The following is a 23100-nucleotide window of genomic DNA, read 5'->3' as shown; positions in this document are numbered from 1 at the left end:
TATGTACTCACTTATGTAATAAAAGTATGTCATAATTTAAAATTGTAGAAGCTATTGTGCAGCAATTAGAGAAACAAGATAATGGAAGAACATGTGTGGTGTCTGTTGTTTCAAACATGTCTGAAAGGACAACACCACACAGATACAAATATGTCCATCTACGTGCCTCGATGGCGAAATATCTTCGGCACACGTGCTCTCACTCATCTGAAACCTTGCGGGCTCAGCTGAATAACTGCAAGCAAATATGGGATAATGGACAGAGGACAGCATTTGTGTAATGTGCAGCATGTGGGAATTTGGGATGGACGGGAGGTGTGCTTGGATGGTTGAGGGGGTTAAGGAATCCATTTTAGAGAGGCATAGCATCTATGTCTGAGTCTCACTTTGGCACAAATTTGTACATGTCACCATTGCATTTAATGCAATACCCATATGCAGCTAAAGTCTGACAATTTCTCTTTCATTCTAGAAGATAAGAAGTCCGAATTTAGTAAATATTACACAGTTGTTGGTTTCAAAAATTCTAAAAGAGGAGATATATATTTAAAAGTAAATACTCATCATTTTCATTTTGACTCCAATCCTGACAGAATTCACCCTTCACATCTACACAGCAAATCACCATATAATTTATTATACGGTACCATTTCTTCAACAAAAATATATATTAGTATGCACAATATCAATAAGTTGTAAGCAAAGAAGTAATGCTGTCAACAACACAACAGTTTGTTAACACTGTAGTTCTTCACTAGGCAGGCTCCTGTAGGGTTGGTGAGCCATTGGTTTCCTCCGACCTTTGAACTGATTCCCCCAACTGGTTATAGGGGAACCTAGAGTTTAAAGTAGATTCCAAACCACAGTGCAACTTGGCATTTTTCACGTCAACTAACATTGCCAGAGGTGAATGATATGGTAAGTGAAAGATAAAAATCCTAGGACTAACTAGGAAGGAAACGTGAGGGCTATGGACCTGTTGCCTGACTATCAAGATAAATACAATAATAGCAAATTATGGATGCAAATTAAACACTGTGTTACGCAAAGACGCATAAATGTGGGAACAAAAGAATGAAACTTAAGGGGTAAAATGGTCCTACACTGTAAGAAAAATTTGGAACAGAGACAGTAATGATAGGTAACAGGGGGCAGGAGGAGCCCAGAGTTTGTTGCCCAGCCAGTTTCCCCACTGCTACATCAATATCAAAACAAAACAAGTTTCTTTGATATCACACTTCTACCTCCCTACTTCAATGAACTGAGTACTAACCTCCAAGCTGTGGTAGCACATCGATGTAAGCCTTGTACAGCATTGGCAGCGCTCCACTTGTGATGTGCATGTCCGGAAGCGGAGGGATGAAGTCGTTGCCAACTAAGAATCCCATCAGAACCTACAAGTCATAGTTGAAAGATTAAAAAAGACCTGCAAAGACAGTTCACAAACAGTAATCCAAACTGTTCACATATCAAAGTTCTACTTCTCTAAAGGGTGCAGCCTATCCTGCAATTATAAAATTTCTACACCTGTACTCTGGAAGGTTTTCTTCTTGTCTCAATCACAGATGGGGATGCGGGGCAAATAGTCAGTCACTGTCTCTAAGTGTGGTTTCGTTACTCTAATTTGCCCTTTGCATTCTCTATAGGAGTAATGTGTAGGGGTTTCATGGATAGTTGTACAGTCTACAGCTGCATATGTACTCCAAAAACATTGAAAAGTGCACAGTGAATGTTACTTTGGTACCAATGTTGTCAACTTTCTATCCCAGTGTTGTCAAACTGTGGTCTGAGGGTCGCATGCAGTTCGAATAAATTGTCCATTGACCCGCTGTTCTCAGCCGAATGTTAAGAGCTTCTTAAAAGCATAGTTTTCTTGCTCAGTAACAAACAAATATACTTACAGAAACAGTAATATAATATGATATGATATGATATGCTTTCCTCAGGGGCAGAGTGGTAAGTTGTGCAGCCACTGTGGTGGTAACTGGTTAACAAAGTGGGTGGCTGGGGAGAGGGGTATTTTATTGTTTGTGTTCCAATGTTGCCAACTCACAAGTGTGTGTAACTCACACCAATCAGCTGCTATGGCATAAATGTCAAATAGAAGTAACATGGATTCGGGAATGCCCATTTCAGAGACAGTCGTCTTCAAATGCAGTGCATCTCTGTAACAAGTAATTTGAAATCAAATTAACTCCATTGTAATACAATGCAGAAAAAAAGAAAGAAGAAGAAGAAGAAGAAGAAGAAGGGCATTCGGCACAACTGATAAACATTTGTGATGGTGTATAATATTGCAATTACTGCTCTTAGTTAATATAATGCACTAATTTGTGTAGGTATTAGGGGTCCCACACACTTGAGCAATATTTTAAGATAGGTCTCATTTGTACACTGAGTGTAATTTCCCAGTATCCTGGAAAAGAAGTGAAGTTTTCCCACTTCTCTTACTTATGACTGAGCCTACATCATCACTCCATTTCACATCTCTACAAATCGTTACACCCAGTATTTGTATGAGTTGACTGACTCCAATTGTGATGCGCTGATATTTTATTCATGTGATACTACATTTTTTCATTTAGCAAAGTGCGCAATTTTACATTGCTGAACATTTAAAACAAGTTGCCAATAACTGCACCACTTCGAAATCTTATCAAGATCTAAATGGATTTTATGCAACTTTTTTTCCAACATTACTTCACTAGTTACTACTGCACCACCTACAAAAAGTCTTGTCTGCCATTATCATTAAGATACAACATGAACAGGGGGTCACAACACATTTCTCTGAGCCACTTCTACTGTCAGCCAAAATATCCTCAATCGAGCCACAAATTTTGTTGATATCCCATATAGTCCCACTTTTTTTTAATACACATTGGTGTGGTAGCAACAAGCCAAATGCTTTCCAGAACTACTACTTCTTTTTTTTTTAAAATAAATAAAAAAAGATCTGCCCGACTGCATTGATAAAAAAGCTTTCAGGGTTATATGTGAGGAATGAGAACATTGTGTTTCACATGATCATTCTTTTCAGAATCCATTCTGTTCAAGACTCCTCATTACATTTGACCTCAGAGTATTTTCTAACATTCTAGAACAAATGGATGTCAAGGATATTCAACAGTACTTTTTGGATCATTTCTACTACCATTCTTGTCAACAGTTGTTATTCATACTTACTTCCAATCACTAGGTGCATTTTTTTTCCTCAAAATATCTGTGGTATGTTACACTTAGAATGGGAGCTAAATCACCTGCAATTTTCATCAGGCTCTGAGACCTTGTTCAAGTTTTGCGATCTGTTTCTGAATCCCACTGACACTAATATCTATATTACTCATCTTGGCAGTGGTGAGAGAAGTTACAGACAACATCAGTCTACCACCCTCTCATTTCACTACATGCCTACGGGAATTAGCTGAGGAAGAATACGCAGAGGACTGGCACCTTCCAATCTGCCACACAGGTTAAGTAATTAGAAACACACTCAATTTTCAAAAAATTTAGGAGGGCAGGAAGCTGATAACTTTCTTAGTACAAACATAGACCAACCACAGTTCAATTCCTTCACACTTACACTATACTGGCATAAAGGAGAACTTTCCATGTGATTGTCAGAAAAAGTAAAGCTGTTTTCCTGCAACTTCTTAAAAAAAAAAAAAAAAAAAAAAAAAAAAATTAGAGAGACAAACCCTCACACGCAGACTTACTGATAAATGTGCAGAAAATTAAGGTGCCCCTCCCAACAACTGCACCAGTCTTACTATTTCACTAAGATATTCACACACACAAAGCCCATTTATTTATTATACATCAGATAGTTGTGTGTCTTCGTGAAACTTATGACATATTGTTAACTACATTAACACTGTCATTCCCAGGTATAAGCTCCTCAATCACCATCAATAGCTTCTTTTTTATACTCTGTTCTGTCTGTAGCTGATATCATGTCAAGATTCTTTGGCTAGAATTGTTGTGGATATACAGGTACTGTAAAATATTCTTAAATCGCTGTTCAATTCAAACTATATAACTGGTGAGTCCTTTATACCGATTATTTTATATTTGTACCAAACTGTTGGCTGTATGGTTCAATAAACCTGTAAAAATATATATTTTGCTGTTCTTTCTTCCATTCTGACAGATGATGTAGAAAATCCAGCTGCTTGTGACAGATATACGTAATCACGTGTACTTTTTCAGGAACAAAGGTGTATACCAGTATGTGGTTTCCAGTTACACTCAAAGTGACAGATCTATAGTGGACTCCATGCTGAGTATATTACTCTGGTTTCATTCATTAGAATCTAACATGTACCTTTTCACATTCTTCTCCCATTTCCCTATATTAGTCTGTCACTAGCTATCATAAAAAGTGTACCAATTTCTTTGCCCTATGTATAGACCCGTGGTCTAGGGGTAGCGTCTTTGATTCATAATCAAAAAAGTCTTCGGTCCCGGGTTCGATCCCCGCCACTGCCTAATTTTTGATAAATAATCAGCATTGGCGGCCGAAGACTTCCGGCATAAGAAGTCAGCCTCATTCTGCCAACGGCCTTGTCAAAGAGGGCGGAGGAGCGGATAGAGGTTCAGGGCACTCTCTTGTCCTAGGGGTGGGAAATTGCCCCTAAAGGCGAAAGAATCAGCAATGATCAACGACATGAGGATGCAGAAGGCAATGGAAACCACTGCATTAAAGACACGTAACGTGTATCCACAGGACATGTGGCCCGTATTTGAAGAAGTGTCATGACGATCTTTCCATTGGCAAAAGATTCCGGAAGAGTCCCCCATTCGGATCTCCGGCAGGGGACTGCCAAGGGGGAGGTTACCATGAGAAAAAGATTGAATAATCTACGAAAGGATAACGTTCTACGAGTCGGGGTATGGAATGTCAGAAGCTTGAACGTGGTAGGGAAACTAGAAAATCTGAAAAGGGAAATGCAAAGGCTCAATCTAGATATAGTAGGGGTCAGTGAAGTGAAGTGGAAGGAAGACAAGGATTTCTGGTCAGATGAGTATCAGGTAATATCAACAGCAGCAGAAAATGGTATAACAGGTGTAGGATTCGTTATGAATAGGAAGGTAGGGCAGAGGGTGTGTTACTATGAACAGTTCAGTGACTGGGTTGTTCTAATCAGAATCGACAGCAGACCAACACCGACAACGATAGTTCAGGTATACATGCCGATGTTGCAAGCTGAAGATGAACAGATACAGAAAGTGTATGAGGATATTGAAAGGGTAATGCAATATGTAAAGGGGGATGAAAATCTAATAGTCATGGGCGACTGGAATGCAGTTGTAGGGGAAGGAGTAGAAGAAAAGGTTACAGGAGAATATGGGCTTGGGACAAGGAATGAAAGAGGAGAAAGACTAATTGAGTTCTGTAACAAGTTTCAGCTAGTAATAGCGAATACCCTGTTCAAGAATCACAAGAGGAGGACGTATACTTGGAAAAGGCCGGGAGATACGGGAAGATTTCAATTAGATTACATCATGGTCAGACAGAGATTCTGAAATCAGATACTGGATTGTAAGGCGTACCCAGGAGCAGATATAGACTCAGATCACAATACAGTAGTGATGAAGAGTAGGCTGAAGTTCAAGACATTAGTCAGGGAGAATCAATACACAAAGAAGTGGTATACGGAAGTACTAAGGAATGACGAGATACGTTTAAAGTTCTCTAACGCTATAGATACAGCAATAAGGAATAGCGCAGTAGGCAGTACAGTTGAAGAGGAATGGACATCTCTAAAAAGGGCCATCACAGAAGTTGGGAAGGAAAACATAGGTACAAAGAAGGTAGCTGCAAAGAAACCATGGGTAACAGAAGAAATACTTCAGTTGATTGATGAAAGGAGGAAGTACAAACATGTTCCGGGAAAATCAGGAATACAGAAATACAAGTCGCTGAGGAATGAAATAAATAGGAAGTGCAGGCAGGGAAGCTAAGACGAAATGGCTGCAGGAAAAATGTGAAGACATCGAAAAAGATATGATTGTCGGAAGGACAGACTCAGCATACAGGAAAGTCAAAACAACCTTTGGTGACATTAAAAGCAACGGTGGTAACATTAAGAGTGCAACGGGAATTCCACTGTTAAATGCAGAGGAGAGAGCAGATAGGTGGAAAGAATACATTGAAATTCTCTATGAGGGTGAAGATTTGTCTGATGTGATAGAAGAAGAAACAGGAGTCGATTTAGAAGAGATAGGGGATCCAGTATTAGAATCGGAATTTGAAAGAGCTTTGGAGGACTTACAGTCAAATAAGGCAGAAGGGATAGATAACATTGCATCAGAATTTCTAAAATCATTGGGGGAAATGGCAACAAAACGACTATTCACATTGGTGTGTAGAATATATGAGTCTGGCGATATACCATCTGACTTTCGGAAAAGCATCATCCATACAATTCCGAAGACGGCAAAAGCTGACAAGTGCGAGAATTATCGCACAATCAGCTTAACAGCTCATGCATCGAAGCTGCTTACAAGAATAATATACAGAAGAATGGAAAAGAAAATTGAGAATGCGCTAGGTGACGATCAGTTTGGCTTTAGGAAAAGTAAAGGGATGAGAGAGGCAATTCTGACGTTACGGCTAATAATGGAAGCAAGGCTAAAGAAAAATCAAGACACTTTCATAGGATTTGTCAACCTCGAAAAAGCGTTCGACAATATAAAATGGTGCAAGCTGTTCGAGATTCTGAAAAAAGTAGGGGTAAGTTATAGGGAGAGACGGGTCATATACAATATGTACAACAACCAAGAGGGAATAAGAAGAGTGGACGATCAAGAACGAAGTGCTCGTATTAAGAAGGGTGTAAGACAAGGCTGTAGCCTTTCGCCCCTACTCTTCAATCTGTACATCGAGGAAGCAATGATGGAAATAAAATAAAGGTTCAGGAGTGGAATTAAAATACAAGGTGAAAGGATATCAATGATACGATTCGCTGATGACATTGCTATCCTGAGTGAAAGTGAAGAAGAATTAAATGATCTGCTGAACGGAATGGACAGTCTATTGAGTACACAGTATGGTTTGAGAGTAAATCGGAGAAAGACGAAGGTAATGAGAAGTAGTAGAAATGGGAACAGCGAGAAACTTAACATCAGGATTGATGGTCACGATGTCAATGAAGTTAAGGGATTCTGCTACCTAGGCAGTAAAATAACCAATGACGGACGGAGCAAGGAGGACATCAAAAGCAGACTCGCTATGGCAAAAAAGGCATTTCTGGCCAAGAGAAGTCTACTAATAACAAATACCGGCCTTAATTTGAGGAAGAAATTTCCGAGGATGTACGTCTGGAGTACAGCATTGTATGGTAGTGAAACATGGACTGTGGGAAAACCATAACAGAAGAGAATCGAAGCATTTGAGATGTGGTGCTATAGACGAATGTTGAAAATTAGGTGGACTGAGAAGGTAAGGAATGAGGAGGTTCTACGCAGAATCTGAGAGGAAAGGAATATGTGGAAAACACTGATAAGGAGAAGGGACAGGATGATAGGACATCTGCTAAGACAAGAGGGAATGACTTCCATGGTACTAGAGGGAGCTGTAGAGGGCAAAAACTGTAGAGGAAGAAAGAGATTGGAGTACGTCAAGCAAGTAATTGAGGACGCAGGTTGCAAGTGCTACTCTGAGATGAAGAGGTTAGCACAGGAAAGGAATTCATGGCGGGCCGCAGCAAACCAGTCAGTAGACTGATGGGGGGGAAAAAAAATGTATAGTAAACTTTTGCTTTGCATGTAGATGTCTCATTTAACTTACCATAGTTGTAACATTAAGTGCAATATGTTTATGTATGTTATGCTATGCTATGCTGCAAGACTATAGTTTTACAATACGGCCTAGCAATGTTTTATTCCTACACACTGGCAATGTAAATGACGCTTCTCAGCTACACAGGTGCCCCGATGATGAAGTGAGTTAGATTCAAACCTGATAACATTGAATATTTTTGCATCAATAAATGAAACTGAAGAAAAATCATGATTCCTATCAAGACTAGTTCATACCATTGTGTTTGAACTCTGAACATGATCTAAAATGCTGTTCACAGTAGTGTGACATCAGTAAAATTAGTGATGACAGTGGAATGGAGAGGAGATGAAATGCTAACTGACAACAGCAATGAAAATTTTTCTAAACAAGATACAGTGCACGACTGGTGAATCAAAATGAACGGATGGGGGAGGAAGCCATTTTTGATAACAGTTTTTTCAGTTAATCCATGAATATTTCATATTTACTACAGTATTTTTTATTGCACATATTTTTGAAAGTTTTGAAGGACAAATGAATTCAAAATTTTCTTTCTAGGCTATCCTTATGTTCTTTATAAAAGTTAAAATTACAGTTTTGTATTTACAGTACATTAATATACAGTACACTGTACTTCATAGTCTGTAGCACAGCACAAAAATACTCATCCAATGGAAAGAAATAACCACTCGAATGCACTATTGTTGACAGTGTAGCTTTGTTTAGACTGGTGAATTGGTAGGTGGGGAAGCAACTCGTGGCCAGACGTTCATCTCTCCCCACTAACCGCAGCTCTGCAAAAACTTGCCTTGAATTGTTTCCTTGAGTGCAGGGTTTCACGCATGGTCGCATGTCAAAACAAAACATTCTTTACATTCTGAATGAGCCTCGTATTAAGTACTGTTGAAAAATCTGGAAAAATTCTCTATAACAAGAGATGTAGCTTTCTTTCTAAATTCAAATTTTCAAGTGTTTTGCATTTATTGTGTGTTAGGAAAAGACTAAATAAAAAATTTATAGAAATGATCAGGTGCATTGATGGAATGATTAATATTTTAGATTCTGAAATAGAGAATGGTAGTCACTTTTTGAGAAGCAAAATTGTTTCCAAAGACTATTTCTGCAGCCCTGACATGTTACTTTAACAGCAGCACAAAATTATTACTATACCTAATACCCCTACCACTTTCAAGATCAATATGTGCTATACCCACTTTTATTTCTACTGTTCACTTTCTTCTGGTCCTGGTGAATAGAAGACCTGCTTCTGACAATGTGAAATTTGTCACTTTTAAACAATCTGTATTCATGCTAGCTGTGGTCCATTTGATTGCCTACACAACTAGACAGCAGATTTTCTTTTTCACCTAATTGGAAATACACTGAAGACCTTATACATCCAAAGCCTCACCCAGTCATCAATTATTTTCTCCAGGTCGAATGGGAATGGCAGCTTCTCCTTAAGTTCCGAGAATTCGTGCTCCAGATATTCTCGCATAAGTGAAAGGTGAAGCAAGTAGAAAGTAGTCTCTTCGGGTGCAACAATCCTCTTCTGTTGGTTCCTTCGCCCAAATTTCACCTGGAAAATAAAAACTGACTTGTAGCTGTCTGCATCTCACTACAGAAACAGATTCTTGTATCATACTGTTTTAGCCACAATGTTGTTACCAAACATAAAATGAAGACAGGAAAGTCTGTCAATAGATATACACAATTTATTTGGCAGCATTTACCACTTGTTCACTGATGACACTGTTGTCTGCATGAATACCTCATTAGTAAGTATTTATGAGTTAACTTGTCACAATTTCAACTTGTATAGTCTATGGCAGCTTGGATAAGCATTATGAACTATGAATGGCAAAGTGAAGACTTCAGTTCACTTGGATAGACCTGGGAAAGTATTACGAAGTCATGTACAACCTATTCTGGAAAACTGCTCATTGTTCAGCATCCCGTCAAGCCAAGGAGAATTAATATAATGAAGGTAGAGGACTGGAGAACAACGACTGTGTGGCAGCTTGCTGTGTATGTTCATAGGCAACAAGATGTACATCATCATTAATAACCTTTTTGTACAAAAACAATTCTGTTGAATTTTAAGAATGAGACTATGCACAACACAATTAGAAGGACTGTATAAAATGTAGCAACAACAGTCTAATGAGAAATGGAAAGAGCAATCAATGGAAAATCCAGGATGGAATAATGACAATTTACGAAAAGGACGATATTACGAAAAGGGTAGCCTTTCCTTCTTATCCCATCACTAAGTCTCCCCTGACCCAGGTTCTGGGTGAATTTTCTGAACTGTACCCCTTTCCCTAAACCTCTCCAGTCCTTTTCCTTCACCCCTCTTCCTCCCACTTCAACTCTTCTGTCAGAAGAAGGAGCCCCTGGCTCAGAAAGCTTGAAAAAGTTAGATCTTTTTGTATGTGTGTTCCCCTGCTGCCACTAGGTGAGTAGATTTTTTTTTATCTATCAGTTTATATTATATTATCAGGAAAGGATAGATTTCTACTCACTATATAGTGGAGATGTTGAGTCACAGACAGGCACAACAAAAAGAGTACTACATACATAAGCTTTTGGATAGACGGCCTTTGCTGTCTCTGGCAGATAGAAACAGGGCGTGTGTGTGTGTGTGTGTGTGTGTGTGTGTGTGTGTGTGTGTGTTTTGCCTATTTCAAAAAAGATAAGGTCTTCTGCCCGAAAGCTTATGTGTTTGGTACTCTTTTTTGTTGTGATTGTCTGCAACTCAACACCTCTGGTACGGGGTGGGTAGCAATCTATCCTTAGCACTGTCAAAAAAGAGAAAGAATGTTATCTTACGGTTGTATCAGAGTTCACCAGAGCTCAACACTGAGGTGATTCAAGTCATGTGATAGTGATATGCACATATACAGATGGCGGTAGTATTGCATTCACAAGGTATAAAACGTCAGTGCATATGCGGAGCTGTCATTTGTTCTCAGGTGTTTCGTGTGGAAAGGTTTCAAATGGGATTATGGACAAACAATGGGAATAACAGACTTTGGGCACGGAATGGTAGTTGGAGATCGACTCATGAGACATTGTGGAAATCGTCAGCGAATCCAATACTCCGACATCCACAGTGTCAAGAGTAAGCCAAAAATACCACATTTCAGAAATTACCTCTCACTACCGACAATGTAGTGGCCGACAGACTTCACTTAATGACTGAGAGCAGTGTCATTTGTATAGAGTTGTCCATGCTAACAGATAATCAACACTGCATGAAATAAGTGCAGAAATTAATGTGGGACATATGACAAATGTACCCTTTAGCACAGTGTGGTGAAATTTGGCATTAATGGGCTATGGCAGCAGATGACCGACACGAGTGCCTTTGCTGATAGCAGATCGCCTGCAGTGCCTCTCTCGGGCTTTTAATGGTATTGGTTGGATCTTGTCTGACAGGAAAACTGTGGCTTGGTCAGATGACTCCCAATTTCAGTTGGTAAGAGCCGATGATGTGGTGCACACCCCAAAAAACCACGGAACTAAGTTATCAACAAGGCACTGTGCAAGCTGGTGGTGGCTAGATAATGGTGTGGGCTGTGCTTCCACAGAATACACTCTGTTCTCTGGTCCTACTGAACTGATTAATGATTGGAAATGGTTACGTTCAGCTACTTTGAGATCACGTGCACCTATTTACGACTTCATGTTCCCAAACAACGACGTCATGTCCCTGGACCACAATTGTTTGCGATTGGTTTGAAGAACATTCTGGTCAATTCGAGCAAATGATTTGGCCAGCCAGGTCGCCCGATATGAATTCCAACAAACAATGAGGTCAGTTCATGCATAAAATCCTGCACCGCCAACAATGTTGCATTTACGGATGGCTATAGAGGCAGCAGGGCTCAATATTTCTACAAGGGACTTCTGGCGACTTGCCATGACAGGTTGCTGCAATGTGCTAGGCGAAAGGAGGTATGAAATGATATTAGGGAGTATACCACGAATTTTGCACGTCAGTGTATTGGGACACCATTCTGCTTGAAAACTGGAGTACGTATTGGCAATACAATTCCACAGCAATGGTAATGCCACATTTCTGGCATACTGTCATATTAATGGTGGAGCCTTTTGTGTCATCTCAGTTGCAAGGACACGCACCATCTGACACCAGTGATAGCAACAGTCTTGTGTTTTAGATAAATGGGTGATCATATTTTCCACCTACTATTACAGAAAGTTTTACTTCTCTTTATTCTACTTTTGAAGCTAAATATGGCCTAATTCACCCAAAATTGGTCACAACAGTTACATAAAAATGTTATCCTGACAGTTTTGTTCATAAATATCATATACTTGCTAGCAAACCAGTTCTCAGCTTCATATGCCATCACAAGTGACAACGGTCCAAGAAGCTGAAAACTGAGGTTAGACCAAATAAATATTGCAAAACACCAGGACAGTGTTTCCTTTTTTACATTAAAAATCTTGCTTTATAATTCGTATTCTTTATTAATACTTTTAAGAATAAGCAAATAAAATAACTTCGATTTTATACTAGACATCAAGTAGATTTCCTCCCCGATATAGCTACCTCTTCGCGGAGAAGGGAGAAGTGTGGCTCGTGGCTGCAGAGCCCCAGCATGATGAGGTCAGCGTCCAGCCCGTACAGGCAGTGCCGCGTGTTGGGGTCGTGGTCTGGCCGCGACCGCGCGTACCTGATGTAGTCCATTATCTTGTGCTCTCCTTCACCCGGGGTCTGAAATCACATAATGTACATCCCAAGGTTATATGAAAGATGTGTCATACTTACAACATTAAGCTTTACCAGGATGGCTACTCGAACTTGGGAGGGGCGGGGGAGGGGGGGAGGGGGGGGGGAATAACTCTGAGAATTCCAGGTGTGAGGAGGGAGATGATGGGAAGAAGCTCCTGATAAATTAATGGTAAGCAGGGCAGGGCAACATACCACAATAATGACTTTTCTTTCCTTCCAGCAGAGCTATATACCAGCCACAAGCAGTAGTTTAACTGCAGTTTTGAAGCATCTATAATTCATATTGAATAATATTCATATAATTAGCACTCTGAGATATTAAGTATTTTTAAATGTGTGATTTATCAGACTGAATGAAATTCAGTTTGAATGCCAGATCAAAAACTCAGAATTCCCTGAGATTTTATGAAGTTCCTGAAATTCCCCTGAGATTTCAACGATTTTTCTAGGTAAAATGTAAGTGCCTGAGAATTCAATGTTTTCCAGGAGAAATGCCACCCTGTTTACTGAATTCACCATTGACACTCTTGTAAACCAAATTTTTTTTATTTACTTTTAAAGTCAGACAAATGACATCATAACCAGTTTTAACTTCATAGCCAGTCACCATCAGATAATCTGTTTAATAAGAAAGAAACAAGAAATTTGCAAGGAAGAACAAAGAGCAACAATAAGATTTCTTTGGTTAGAAGGAGTGAAAGAGGCTGAAATTCATCACAGACTGTTAGCAGAGTACAGGGACAGTACACAGCTGTGGTCAGGCATTTTTGGGTGGATTGAAAAGTTCAGAAGTGGCCAGACAAACATGATGCACACACAGGAAGCAGGGCGCCCATCAATGTTCACAATAGCTGACAAAATGGAGCAAGCTCAACAGGTGTTCTGACGAAAGCTGGATACAATGGCGTAGTATCTGCATTGAACACGAGTCATGTTCCTGCCTATACCATTCATATGTGATGAACCTGATTTCCACAAAGTTTGTTCACGATGGGTGCCACGACAGCTCACTAAAGAACACAAACTCACACATCTCGAATTCTGCCAACGCTTGCTCAACTGTTACAATGATGAAGGCAAGTCAGTTTTGGAAGGAAAAGTTACCTGTGATGAAATGTGGGCTCGTTACTATGAGCCAGAATCAAAGTGCCAGAATCTGGAGTGGAAGCACCCCAAATCACCAGTGAAGAAATATCCATGTCTGCGGCATCTGTGGGAAAGGTGGTGCTAACTGTGTTTTGGGATGCTACAGGGCCTACACTGGAAGACTACATAGAGGAGGGGAAAACCATAACAAAGACTAAAACAGGGCATTGTGGAATAACAAACTTAAACCAGCAATACGCAGCAAACACCGAGATCTTTTGTCACAGAAAGCAGTGCTGTTGCACAGCAAAGCTCATCCTCACATGGCTCACCTCACCCTCGAAATCATCCAGAAATTGAGTTTCGGGCTACTGGAACATCCTTCTTACAGTCCAGATCTTGTACCAGCATACTTTCATTCATTTGGGCCACTAAAAGATGCTCTGCCAGGTCATCGATTCTCCAGAGACACAGACATGCAAGAAGCAGTGCATCGGTGGCTTTGCAACCAACCAAAAACCTTCTTGGCACGAATACACAAGCTAGTGGAGCACTGGACTAAATGCATTTCAAAAAAGGGGGACTATAATGAAAAATAATGTGTAAATAAAACAGTATTTTCGAAGTACGTAAAGTGCTTTCATGAAAAGCCTGGATAATTTTTAGCTTATCCTCGCACTATTTATTTTGTAATGCATGTATGAAGAAAGGCTGCACATATGGTCACAGGTTCATTTGGCCGATGAGAGAGAAAGAGTTACAGAGATGCTGAAAAAATTGGTCCGGTAGATGCTTCGTGATGGACGCAAAATATCCCTTGAAAGCATACTTAGTAAGTTTTAAGAACCAGCTTGAGTGAGCAACCCCTAAATATTACTCCTGTATGTATCACAAAGGCAAAATTAAACTAGTTACAGTGTGCACAAGGTGTTCCAGCAGTCATTCTCCTTATACTCTATACACAAAAGGACATAATAAGGCCTAATAACTAGTACAACATGAAGTAAACTATGTCATGCACTTAAAAATAGTTTGAAAAGTATAGAAGTAGATTTAATGCTAAATGTTACTTCTAGAAATAAATATTTTTATCTTTATGACAGTTTGCTATTGCATTTTCAGGAAACTAAAGAAGATTCTGTCTCCTCCACCTCATAAAACAGCTTTCTTGGAGGGAACGGATATACTGCAATTACATTCTCACCTCGTGACCAGACAGTATGACAGTGACGTTCTGCCACAGCCTGTCAGTGGACACCTTGTAGGTGACAAAGTACTTGAGCTGCTGGTGTAGGCGATCCATGAAGCATGTACCAGGGGTGATGCAGTTCGAGTCAAACCGTGCCTCCGAAGGCAGCTTCTCACCCCTCTCGCGGGCGTTGCGCTCCAGAATTTCTGCCTCTTTGGCTGAACGAAATCTGTATACAAAGGCAAGTTGATTTAACACACTCCACTGTGCACAAAGAGACAATAGAAATACGCTGAACACAAGAGGAACACCTATCTCCTAGGTTGTCAACGCACACTAAGTGCAGCAGAACATATTGGACTCTGTCAGATGCTGTTCCAAATTCATAGAGAAAATACATAAGTAGGCCTATACAATGTGAGGCCACACACCGTCAGGTGGCTTGAGGAGTATGGATGTAGATGTAGATATTACCAAGATCTCACCCTTTCTTTTTGTTACAATGACTTAATATTCATTATACGAACTGGCCTAACTGCTGTACATTTATGATTGTAGAAATTTTTAAAAAGATAAAGAAAATCTGTTTTATCACCATCTTACTGTCAACTTTGTAGTGGAATTTTCTGAAAGACTAGAGGTTTAAGGAATACATACAAAGTGCAGAGTATCATCAACAAACCTATCAATTCAGACGCCTACCTGAACACTATTACTGATCTTTGAACAGATGTTGTGCGCGCGCACAACATCTGTTCAAAGATCAGTAATAGTGTTCAGGTAGGCGTCTGAATTGATAGGTTTGTTGATGATACTCTGCACTTTGTATGTATTCCTTAAACCTCTAGTCTTTCAGAAAATTCCACTACAAAGTTGACAGTAAGTTTTTATAGTAGTGATACAATATGCTTCATCTTTGTTTCGTTCCACCTTCTCAGTATGTGGGTTCCCTTTCATATTGGGTTCTGGGGTGACCTGCATGTAGGTAAGCACTGTGTTGGTACAAAAATAACAGATGGATGGAGTGAGAAGTAAAATCAAGTGGGGGAGAGAAATTAGAAGTATAATGACCTTAGTGGAAGGTGGGGAGAAATCAGACAGGAGGGCTGAGAGAGAGAGAGAGAGAGAGAGAGAGCGGGAAATTATTGAGCAAAAAAGATAATACTACCAATTAAAGAAAAAGGAAAACAGAAATAGTTTTGTGTGTGTGTGTGTGTGTGTGTGTGTGTGTGTGTGTGTGTGTGTGTGTGTGTGTGTCAATATCTCTAACTATGCTACAGCTCTGGAAGTTAGCAATCACATCTATGCCCTCGATCTGGAATGTACTGGCAGTTACTCCTGCTGAGGAATTGTCAAGTGACATTAAACTAATGACTGAGGCACGGGGGTAGATGATAGAGATATTAACGAAGCATGGGCTCTGCATTACTCACACTGATGGGGAGGGAGGGGGCAGTACTGTCAAAGACTTTTGAGAAGAGATGTACAACTACACCCAGTCCTGTGACCTGAAAGACACCGGTGACTCATTCACTGCAGCTGAGACAGGGCGTACTTCATCTCGTGTGAACAGTTACACACAGTTATACAAACGTGCGCACACTCAGACACGCACATGCACACAAACAAACAAAAGATAAGCACCAGAGAGAAGAGAAGTAAAGAAATGGTCTTATATTTATATGAAATTTGTTGGGTGGAAACAGTGTGTGACTCAATCATTTGGGAAGAATGTATTAGCTGATACTTAGTAACTTTTTCCATCAAATTCAGTGCAAAGTGTGTCAAAGAAATGAATAATTATTTTGTAGCTGACGGCAGAAGATTAGTATTTAGTACCCCATAGAGAGTGAGCCCATTAGAGGACACACACAAGTTTGAATAGGGAAGGTATGAGGAAGAGAATGGATGTAGCCTTTTCAAAGGCAAAATCCCAGCAATCGCACCCACCAACTTATGGAAACTGTGGAAAACAAACTGGCAAGGCGGTAAGCAGTTTCAATCCCATTCCTCCTGAATGTGTCATCTTATTCGATTTGCAATGAACTAATGTATACAGCAGCTAAGACAGGCTACCCCAAATATATACAGAGCAAGTAAATATATCGAGGTGCCATTTTCCCAATGTTATAGCAGACAACGTGGCCAATTTTACAATGTGCACCAGTAACTTTTTACATTTGTAGCTATTGAATTATGGTACCGACCTGCATATTTTCAAATGAAACCCTTTTCTGTGGAACTGGAAAGAGCCTGTGAACAACACTTAAAAATCACAGCACATGTGGAATTTGTAAAAAGATAAGAGCACCACTAACCACTGTCCTGCCAGTTGGAGAAGGGGTCCCAAATGTCTGCCTTACTTTATTAAATTCACCCAAACCCAGGTACAATTCAGATTTGTGTGTGTGTGTATGTGTGTGTGTGTGTGTGCGCTTGTGCGCGCGTGCTCATTACTATGATTGTGATAGTAAGACCTCAAAATATTCACTTTGAGCATTGATACATGCTACAATGCACTTCCAGGCAGACAATATTCCAGGTTGGATTTCATCTGGACTTAGCAGAGGCCCAAGGTAATGGCATTTTCTGACTTTGGGAATCAGAGTTTCCATGCAGACCTCTTGTTTTAATCTTTATCAAAGATAAAAATCCATAGGTTTTAAGTCTGTTGAGCATACAGGCCATTCTGTGTGTGAAGGATGACTGAGTGACCAATCTCCAAATGTTCTGTTAATATCTGCAATTACAAGGGGCATTCAATATGTAATGCAACACATTCCAATACATCATATTATTCCCAACTCTTTTGGCTATAAAACCCTACTTTTCAACATAGTCCCTGTTTTATATGACAATCTTACACCACCTTACTGAGACGACCCATACGTCCGCATACTACCACTCTAATGGTTAATGATGAAGTCAATGTCTTGTTGCATCAATAACCTCACCATCAGCTATGTACTACTTCCCGCAGATTGCTTCCTTCACTGGGCCAAACACATGGAAGTCAGATGGTGAGAGATCTGGACAGTAACATGGATAAGGAAGAACAGTGCAATGAAGTTTTATGAGCCCCTCTTGGATGTGCTGACATGTGTGGGTCTTGCATCTTGCATTTTCATGTAAAAGGAGAAGTTTGGTTGCATTTTTGTGGTGATGAACATACTGAAGTCACTTTTTTCAGTTTCCTGCGGGCAGCACAATACACTTCAGACATAGTGTGGCACCACTCCGCGGATTGCCGTTTAGTTTCTGGTTCAAAGTGATGAACCCACGTTTCACAGCCTGTGACGATGTTCAACAAAAAAATTGTCACAATCAGCCTTGTAATGTGCAAGCAATTCTGCACATATGGTCCTTTGTTGTTGTTTTTTATGGTCTTGTGTTAGGCAGCAAGAAACTCAGCAGCCACAAACCTTTGAGTACCCAATTGGTGGACAAATGTGTCAGCACTACCAACACAGATGTCCAGTTGAGCAGTGAGGTGTGTGACTGATTTGTCAATCACCTCGAATGAGACTGTCTGCATGTTCCAACATTGCAGGAGTCACAGTTGCGTTCAGCTGACCGGGACACGGGAGATCAGACAGGTCTGAGTGATCCCGTTGCGATGATGACAAATGCCTCGCCGTGCTTTTGTTCACTGCTACATCTCCGTAGACATTCTGCAAGCATCTATGAATATCTACAATGCTCTGGTTCTCCATCGAAAGAAACTCAATGACAGCTCTCTGCTTGGAACACACCTCTGTTACAGACAACATTTTGAAGGCTATGTGTAGTGCCACCACCTATCGGAACTTCATGAAACTATAGGGGCTTAAGCAGGAATATTTTTCAACGTCACTCAAGAAATTCCAGTTCTTCCGACCGAATTGGCCGAGAGAAAGAATGTGTTGCATTATTTATGGAATGCCGCTCATTCACGTGTGGAAAGAGCGAGACATCTATCGTATTGGTACTACATGGATAGCCTTAGGTGACAGCTTATCTGTTCAGCATGCATAGCAGTCTTCCTGTTGCGTGCCTGTGACTTGACTCTCCTCTGCATGGCGAGTAGCAATCCTACCTCTTCATAATACTGCTGTTAGAAACTACAGATACTTGAGGCTATTGGATTCCCATCACGAAAGCGGGGACCAATGTCGTAATACTTGTAAACCTGCACCAGATATTGACAGACCAATGTGGTCTTTAATATGTTTCCCTTGACAAGTGTACATTTTCAGCTGATCAGTAATGCTTTTGCAAAGATTGATTTGGTCTCAATCTGTAAAAAATGTTTCATCCATAAACACTGCCATGTCACTTTGCAGTTTTTGTACACACCCTACAGAAAACTTTGTTCAATTTTGAAAGCTTGTCAAAAGCAGTCGGTAGAGCAAAATGTGGAGGATGAAATGGGTTTGCACAATGTGCAACACACAGCTTTGGCTGATCCCATTTGCACATTCCAAGCTGCTTCGCAGTGCCATGTGGATAACATGTTACTGCTGCGACAATGTTAGTTGCATTTATCTCATCAGTTGCTGTTCTTTCTTGTTGGTATATTTTATTCTTCTTGCTTCTTTGAACTTTCATACAATGTTTGAAAGGGCTGGTTGTGAGAGTTTGGTACAATCAGTGTACTTTCCTGCACACAACAGCTATGCTGCACTAAAAACTTGGTGATATTTGCCAAAAATGAAAACCATACACCCTTTCCTGACTGGCATATTCATTGTGAGTCACAAAATATCTTCTCAAGTAAGTTTTTGAGCTACTACAACAATAAAGCACAGCCTGATGGGCTTCAAGCACACAGTAAACAGATGAACTGTACTTAATCACATGTTTGATTACATTTGGTACAGTAGGGTAGACATTTATGGGACATCACCTTCTGACAGAAGGACAGTAGTTTATAGTACTGTTACCTTGCAACTATTTGATCCAGTTCCACATGTCATGTCCCTGATGTCTTCTTCCAAAGACTCTTTCAATGCTGCAGAAAACACTACACAGTCCATTTACAAAAACAGTTGGCATCATAATGAGGCAGACATAAATGTTTCAAATAACTTTTGTACGCCACAAAATTCACCACACTTTCCACATAATTTAGCGCAAACTGCAGCTCGTTATATTTACTAGTTATGGATTTTGCTTAGCTGCCTCACCCTATACTGTGTTAACTCCTGTGACTGGCCAGCTGACATCAGTATTATGACAAGTTCTCCTGTAATACATGCGAACAGTGCTGTCCTCATGCTGAAGATGTATCCGTGTTATATGTGGTCATAATTAATACATTAAAACAATTCTGAACTTTTTAAAAAGAACTTGTAGCTAACCGTTTGCACTATCCACTGTGAGGGTTAAGAACTGGGCTGAATTACGTTCAGAATTTTTCTCATATGCACTAGGGGTGCAAAAGTTCCTGTGTCCTCACCAGCTATAAATGACAAAATGTATTTACAATTAAAGTTGCTACCATTTTAATGATGAGTATATGACACAAAATATGTTATTTGAAGGTAGATGATGTCCTCTACTCTCTCAAATATTTGTTACACATTTCATTATTTCTTTGAGCACTCTTTGGACAGCACTATGTCACAACAGTTAATTCATTACAATTACAGGACAATATGCCAGAACTGGTGCCACCTTACACCACCAACCTGTTCAGGAAGTCACTCTGACAAATTTATTAATGCGCAACTTCCTGTGAAGAGCTTCTGTGGTCATACAGAACACGAGATTTCTACAACATGTGTGGTTACCAAGAGCGAGTTCCTGCAATATGTGTCTGTACAAATTCACTTAAACCCTTTACACCAAAGCAAACATGCAACAGCGAATGAGAATTCTCTCTGGTTTAAATGCTTAGTGCATGGCATTCAGCCATGTGCGGGTCGCATTCGCAAGTATTCTCCTGTGATCTGTTGGGCGTCTATTTTAAAACAAACTATCAAAGGAAGTTCTTGTCCTCTCCACTGCTTCAATGGCAGACAGAGTGCGCTTGCTTTCCTGCAGTGTTTTTTTTTTTTTTGCATGTGAACTATTGTTGGTGGTGTTTATTGTAAGTGTTTTTGTGGTGAAACAGTGCTTCTGTTGACAGAAGAATACAGATCCCGCAGGTGATTGTGGAATCACAAAGATCCACAGTGGAAACACACTGAAAAAATAAAATAAAAAAATAATAAATAAATGAAAATGCTTGGAAAGAAATTGTTGAAGTGTTGGCAGTGCCAACAAGTGAAGTTAAGGACAAAATTAACTCACTACTGTCTTCTCTTAGGTGTGAAAGGGCTAAACAACATACAGCATTGGGAATATAATTCCAAATGGTTTGCTTTCAAACTGCTGCGATACAAATACTCTTTCTCCTCCTCCACATCTACAGATACTGCGTACGTGACAGGTAATGTGGTCCACAAATTTTCTGGTATCATCAATGTCCTGGTTTTTTCCCCATTTATTTCTTCATTTGTTTCATGTAAAACAAAAATACACATAAGACCTTATCGTTCCAGTGGTTTACATTCAAGGTATCCGTCTTAATGTCACAATTTTAGAAAATTTAAATACAGGAGCAGAATAAATGAAAATTTTTGCCTGTTGTTTCTTGTAAATTTTTACATTACATCACTCATTTTTAATGACTATCTCCCTTGCATTTACCTTTATAAAACTGCAAGTGTTTCACATAAGGCACTACATACTTCAGAAATTATTTGGGAAACAGATGCGGTTGATATACCACTTAGATATTTGAGCTAAGAAATGCAGGGTTAGCGCTAGCCTTTCTTCTACCGATTTGGACCTTCAATAATTTGTGTCCATCGGTTCAGTTGCAGGTAGAAGAAGATTGAAATTATCCACCAACATGTGGCTGAAGTTTTGGAACAAAGCAAGTGATGGGTGCAGCTGCAAATCACTAATCTGAGCCCAACCACTGCTTTCATGCCTGTGCAAAAATTCAGACACTCATATTTTTCTGTGTCTATGCCATTTTGCTTTCACATCCATCAGTGTGCTCGTTATACACAATAAACCTGGTTCTATGTTCCTTTTCTCTATCAAGCTGTGCTAAATATAGGTTAAGCATATTTACAGGAACAACGTTTTAGCACCAAAAGCCAAAACACGTTGAATGCTTTTTCTTCTGTTTGCTCTAGTGCAAATGCGTATTCGCAGGTACAAGTCAATGAAGGTACATGAAAGCAAACCCTGTGTGCATTGCTTGTGAATGTGCATTCACTCGTGTTCGCTCGAGTGTAAAAGTGGGCCTGCATTTCAAATCAGACCCTCGTTTGTTGTGAGCGATAACTACAGCTGCAGCAAATGAACCAAGTAATTCCACTTGTTATTAGTCCTCTCCTACTTTCCAGCATTTTCTACCTTGTAACATTCCTTAAAATTTAATAACTACACAAACCTTCGTCCACGTTGCTGGTTCATCTTTGCTCTAGGGGCTACACCATCCACAGCTAGGAAGAATAGTTTCTTTGGTTTGATCATACGAAACAATACCTAGAACAACAGAAAAACAATATTAAGAATAATAAATTCAATATAAAAACACATATTATTATCTGAAGTAGTACACACTTTTTGCGTAATGGTAAGGTAGTTTTCTTTTCGACTAAAAATATTTCAATACGACTTTCACATGTTCTGCAATGAAAAGTGGGTTATTTTCTCATTCAAAAAGCAAACTGATGCTCCAGCTGTACATGCAGAACTGGTTAACAACACAGCCCTGGGAATTTTATGAGACAGCCATTCACCACCTAGTGTCACAATGGGAAAAGTGTCTCAACAGCCAGGGTCAATACTTCTAACATACAGGTAGTGGTTTCTGTATGCTTCTGGCTCATTTCTTTTTGAACGTCCTTTATACAAGTAGGAGAGGAAATGCACAATTCCATGCGACATAATGACCTCTTTTTCCCTCTAATGAAGAAATTTGAAGGGAGGAAGGGGGATCAGATGAGTGTCAGCTAATCTGATGAGAAAAAAAGTGTTAAAATCCAAGTATATTACACAATATGTTTTTTTCCCCACTAATGTCACAACTGACATTGCAATGGTGACTTACCAGTTGCTAAATTGGTCAAAAAGTGAGAAATATATCAAAAAATTAGGCACTAAAGCAAACCACATTAAACATTTTGTACCTACTTTATATCTTCCAAATTTTCACTAAACTATACGCCTCAGGTGTTAAATCTGACACCCCGGTAGTGAAAATATTGACACATATCATAACTTGCACTCATGCTA

The 23100-nt window shown here is 39.7% G+C and overlaps 1 protein-coding gene across 1 annotated transcript in view; it reads right to left on the bottom strand.

The window, feature by feature from the left end:
- Positions 1-23100, bottom strand: part of LOC126109592 (5'-3' exoribonuclease 1) — a 196917-nt gene that overhangs the window by 162492 nt on the left and 11325 nt on the right. Inside the window, exons 3-7 of the mRNA XM_049914630.1 lie at positions 22253-22347; positions 14839-15052; positions 12366-12530; positions 9198-9365; positions 1274-1394 (exon numbers count right to left, since the gene is read on the bottom strand). Coding sequence (XP_049770587.1) covers positions 1274-1394; positions 9198-9365; positions 12366-12530; positions 14839-15052; positions 22253-22347 — 763 coding nt within the window. The remainder of the gene's footprint in view (positions 1-1273; positions 1395-9197; positions 9366-12365; positions 12531-14838; positions 15053-22252; positions 22348-23100) is intronic.

This window comes from Schistocerca cancellata, chromosome 12 (genome assembly GCF_023864275.1).
Source record: "Schistocerca cancellata isolate TAMUIC-IGC-003103 chromosome 12, iqSchCanc2.1, whole genome shotgun sequence".
In the NCBI taxonomy this organism is placed as follows: Eukaryota; Metazoa; Arthropoda; class Insecta; order Orthoptera; family Acrididae; genus Schistocerca; species Schistocerca cancellata.
The sequence above is the reverse complement of the archived record's forward strand: the minus strand, read 5'-3'. Positions and strand labels throughout refer to the sequence as shown.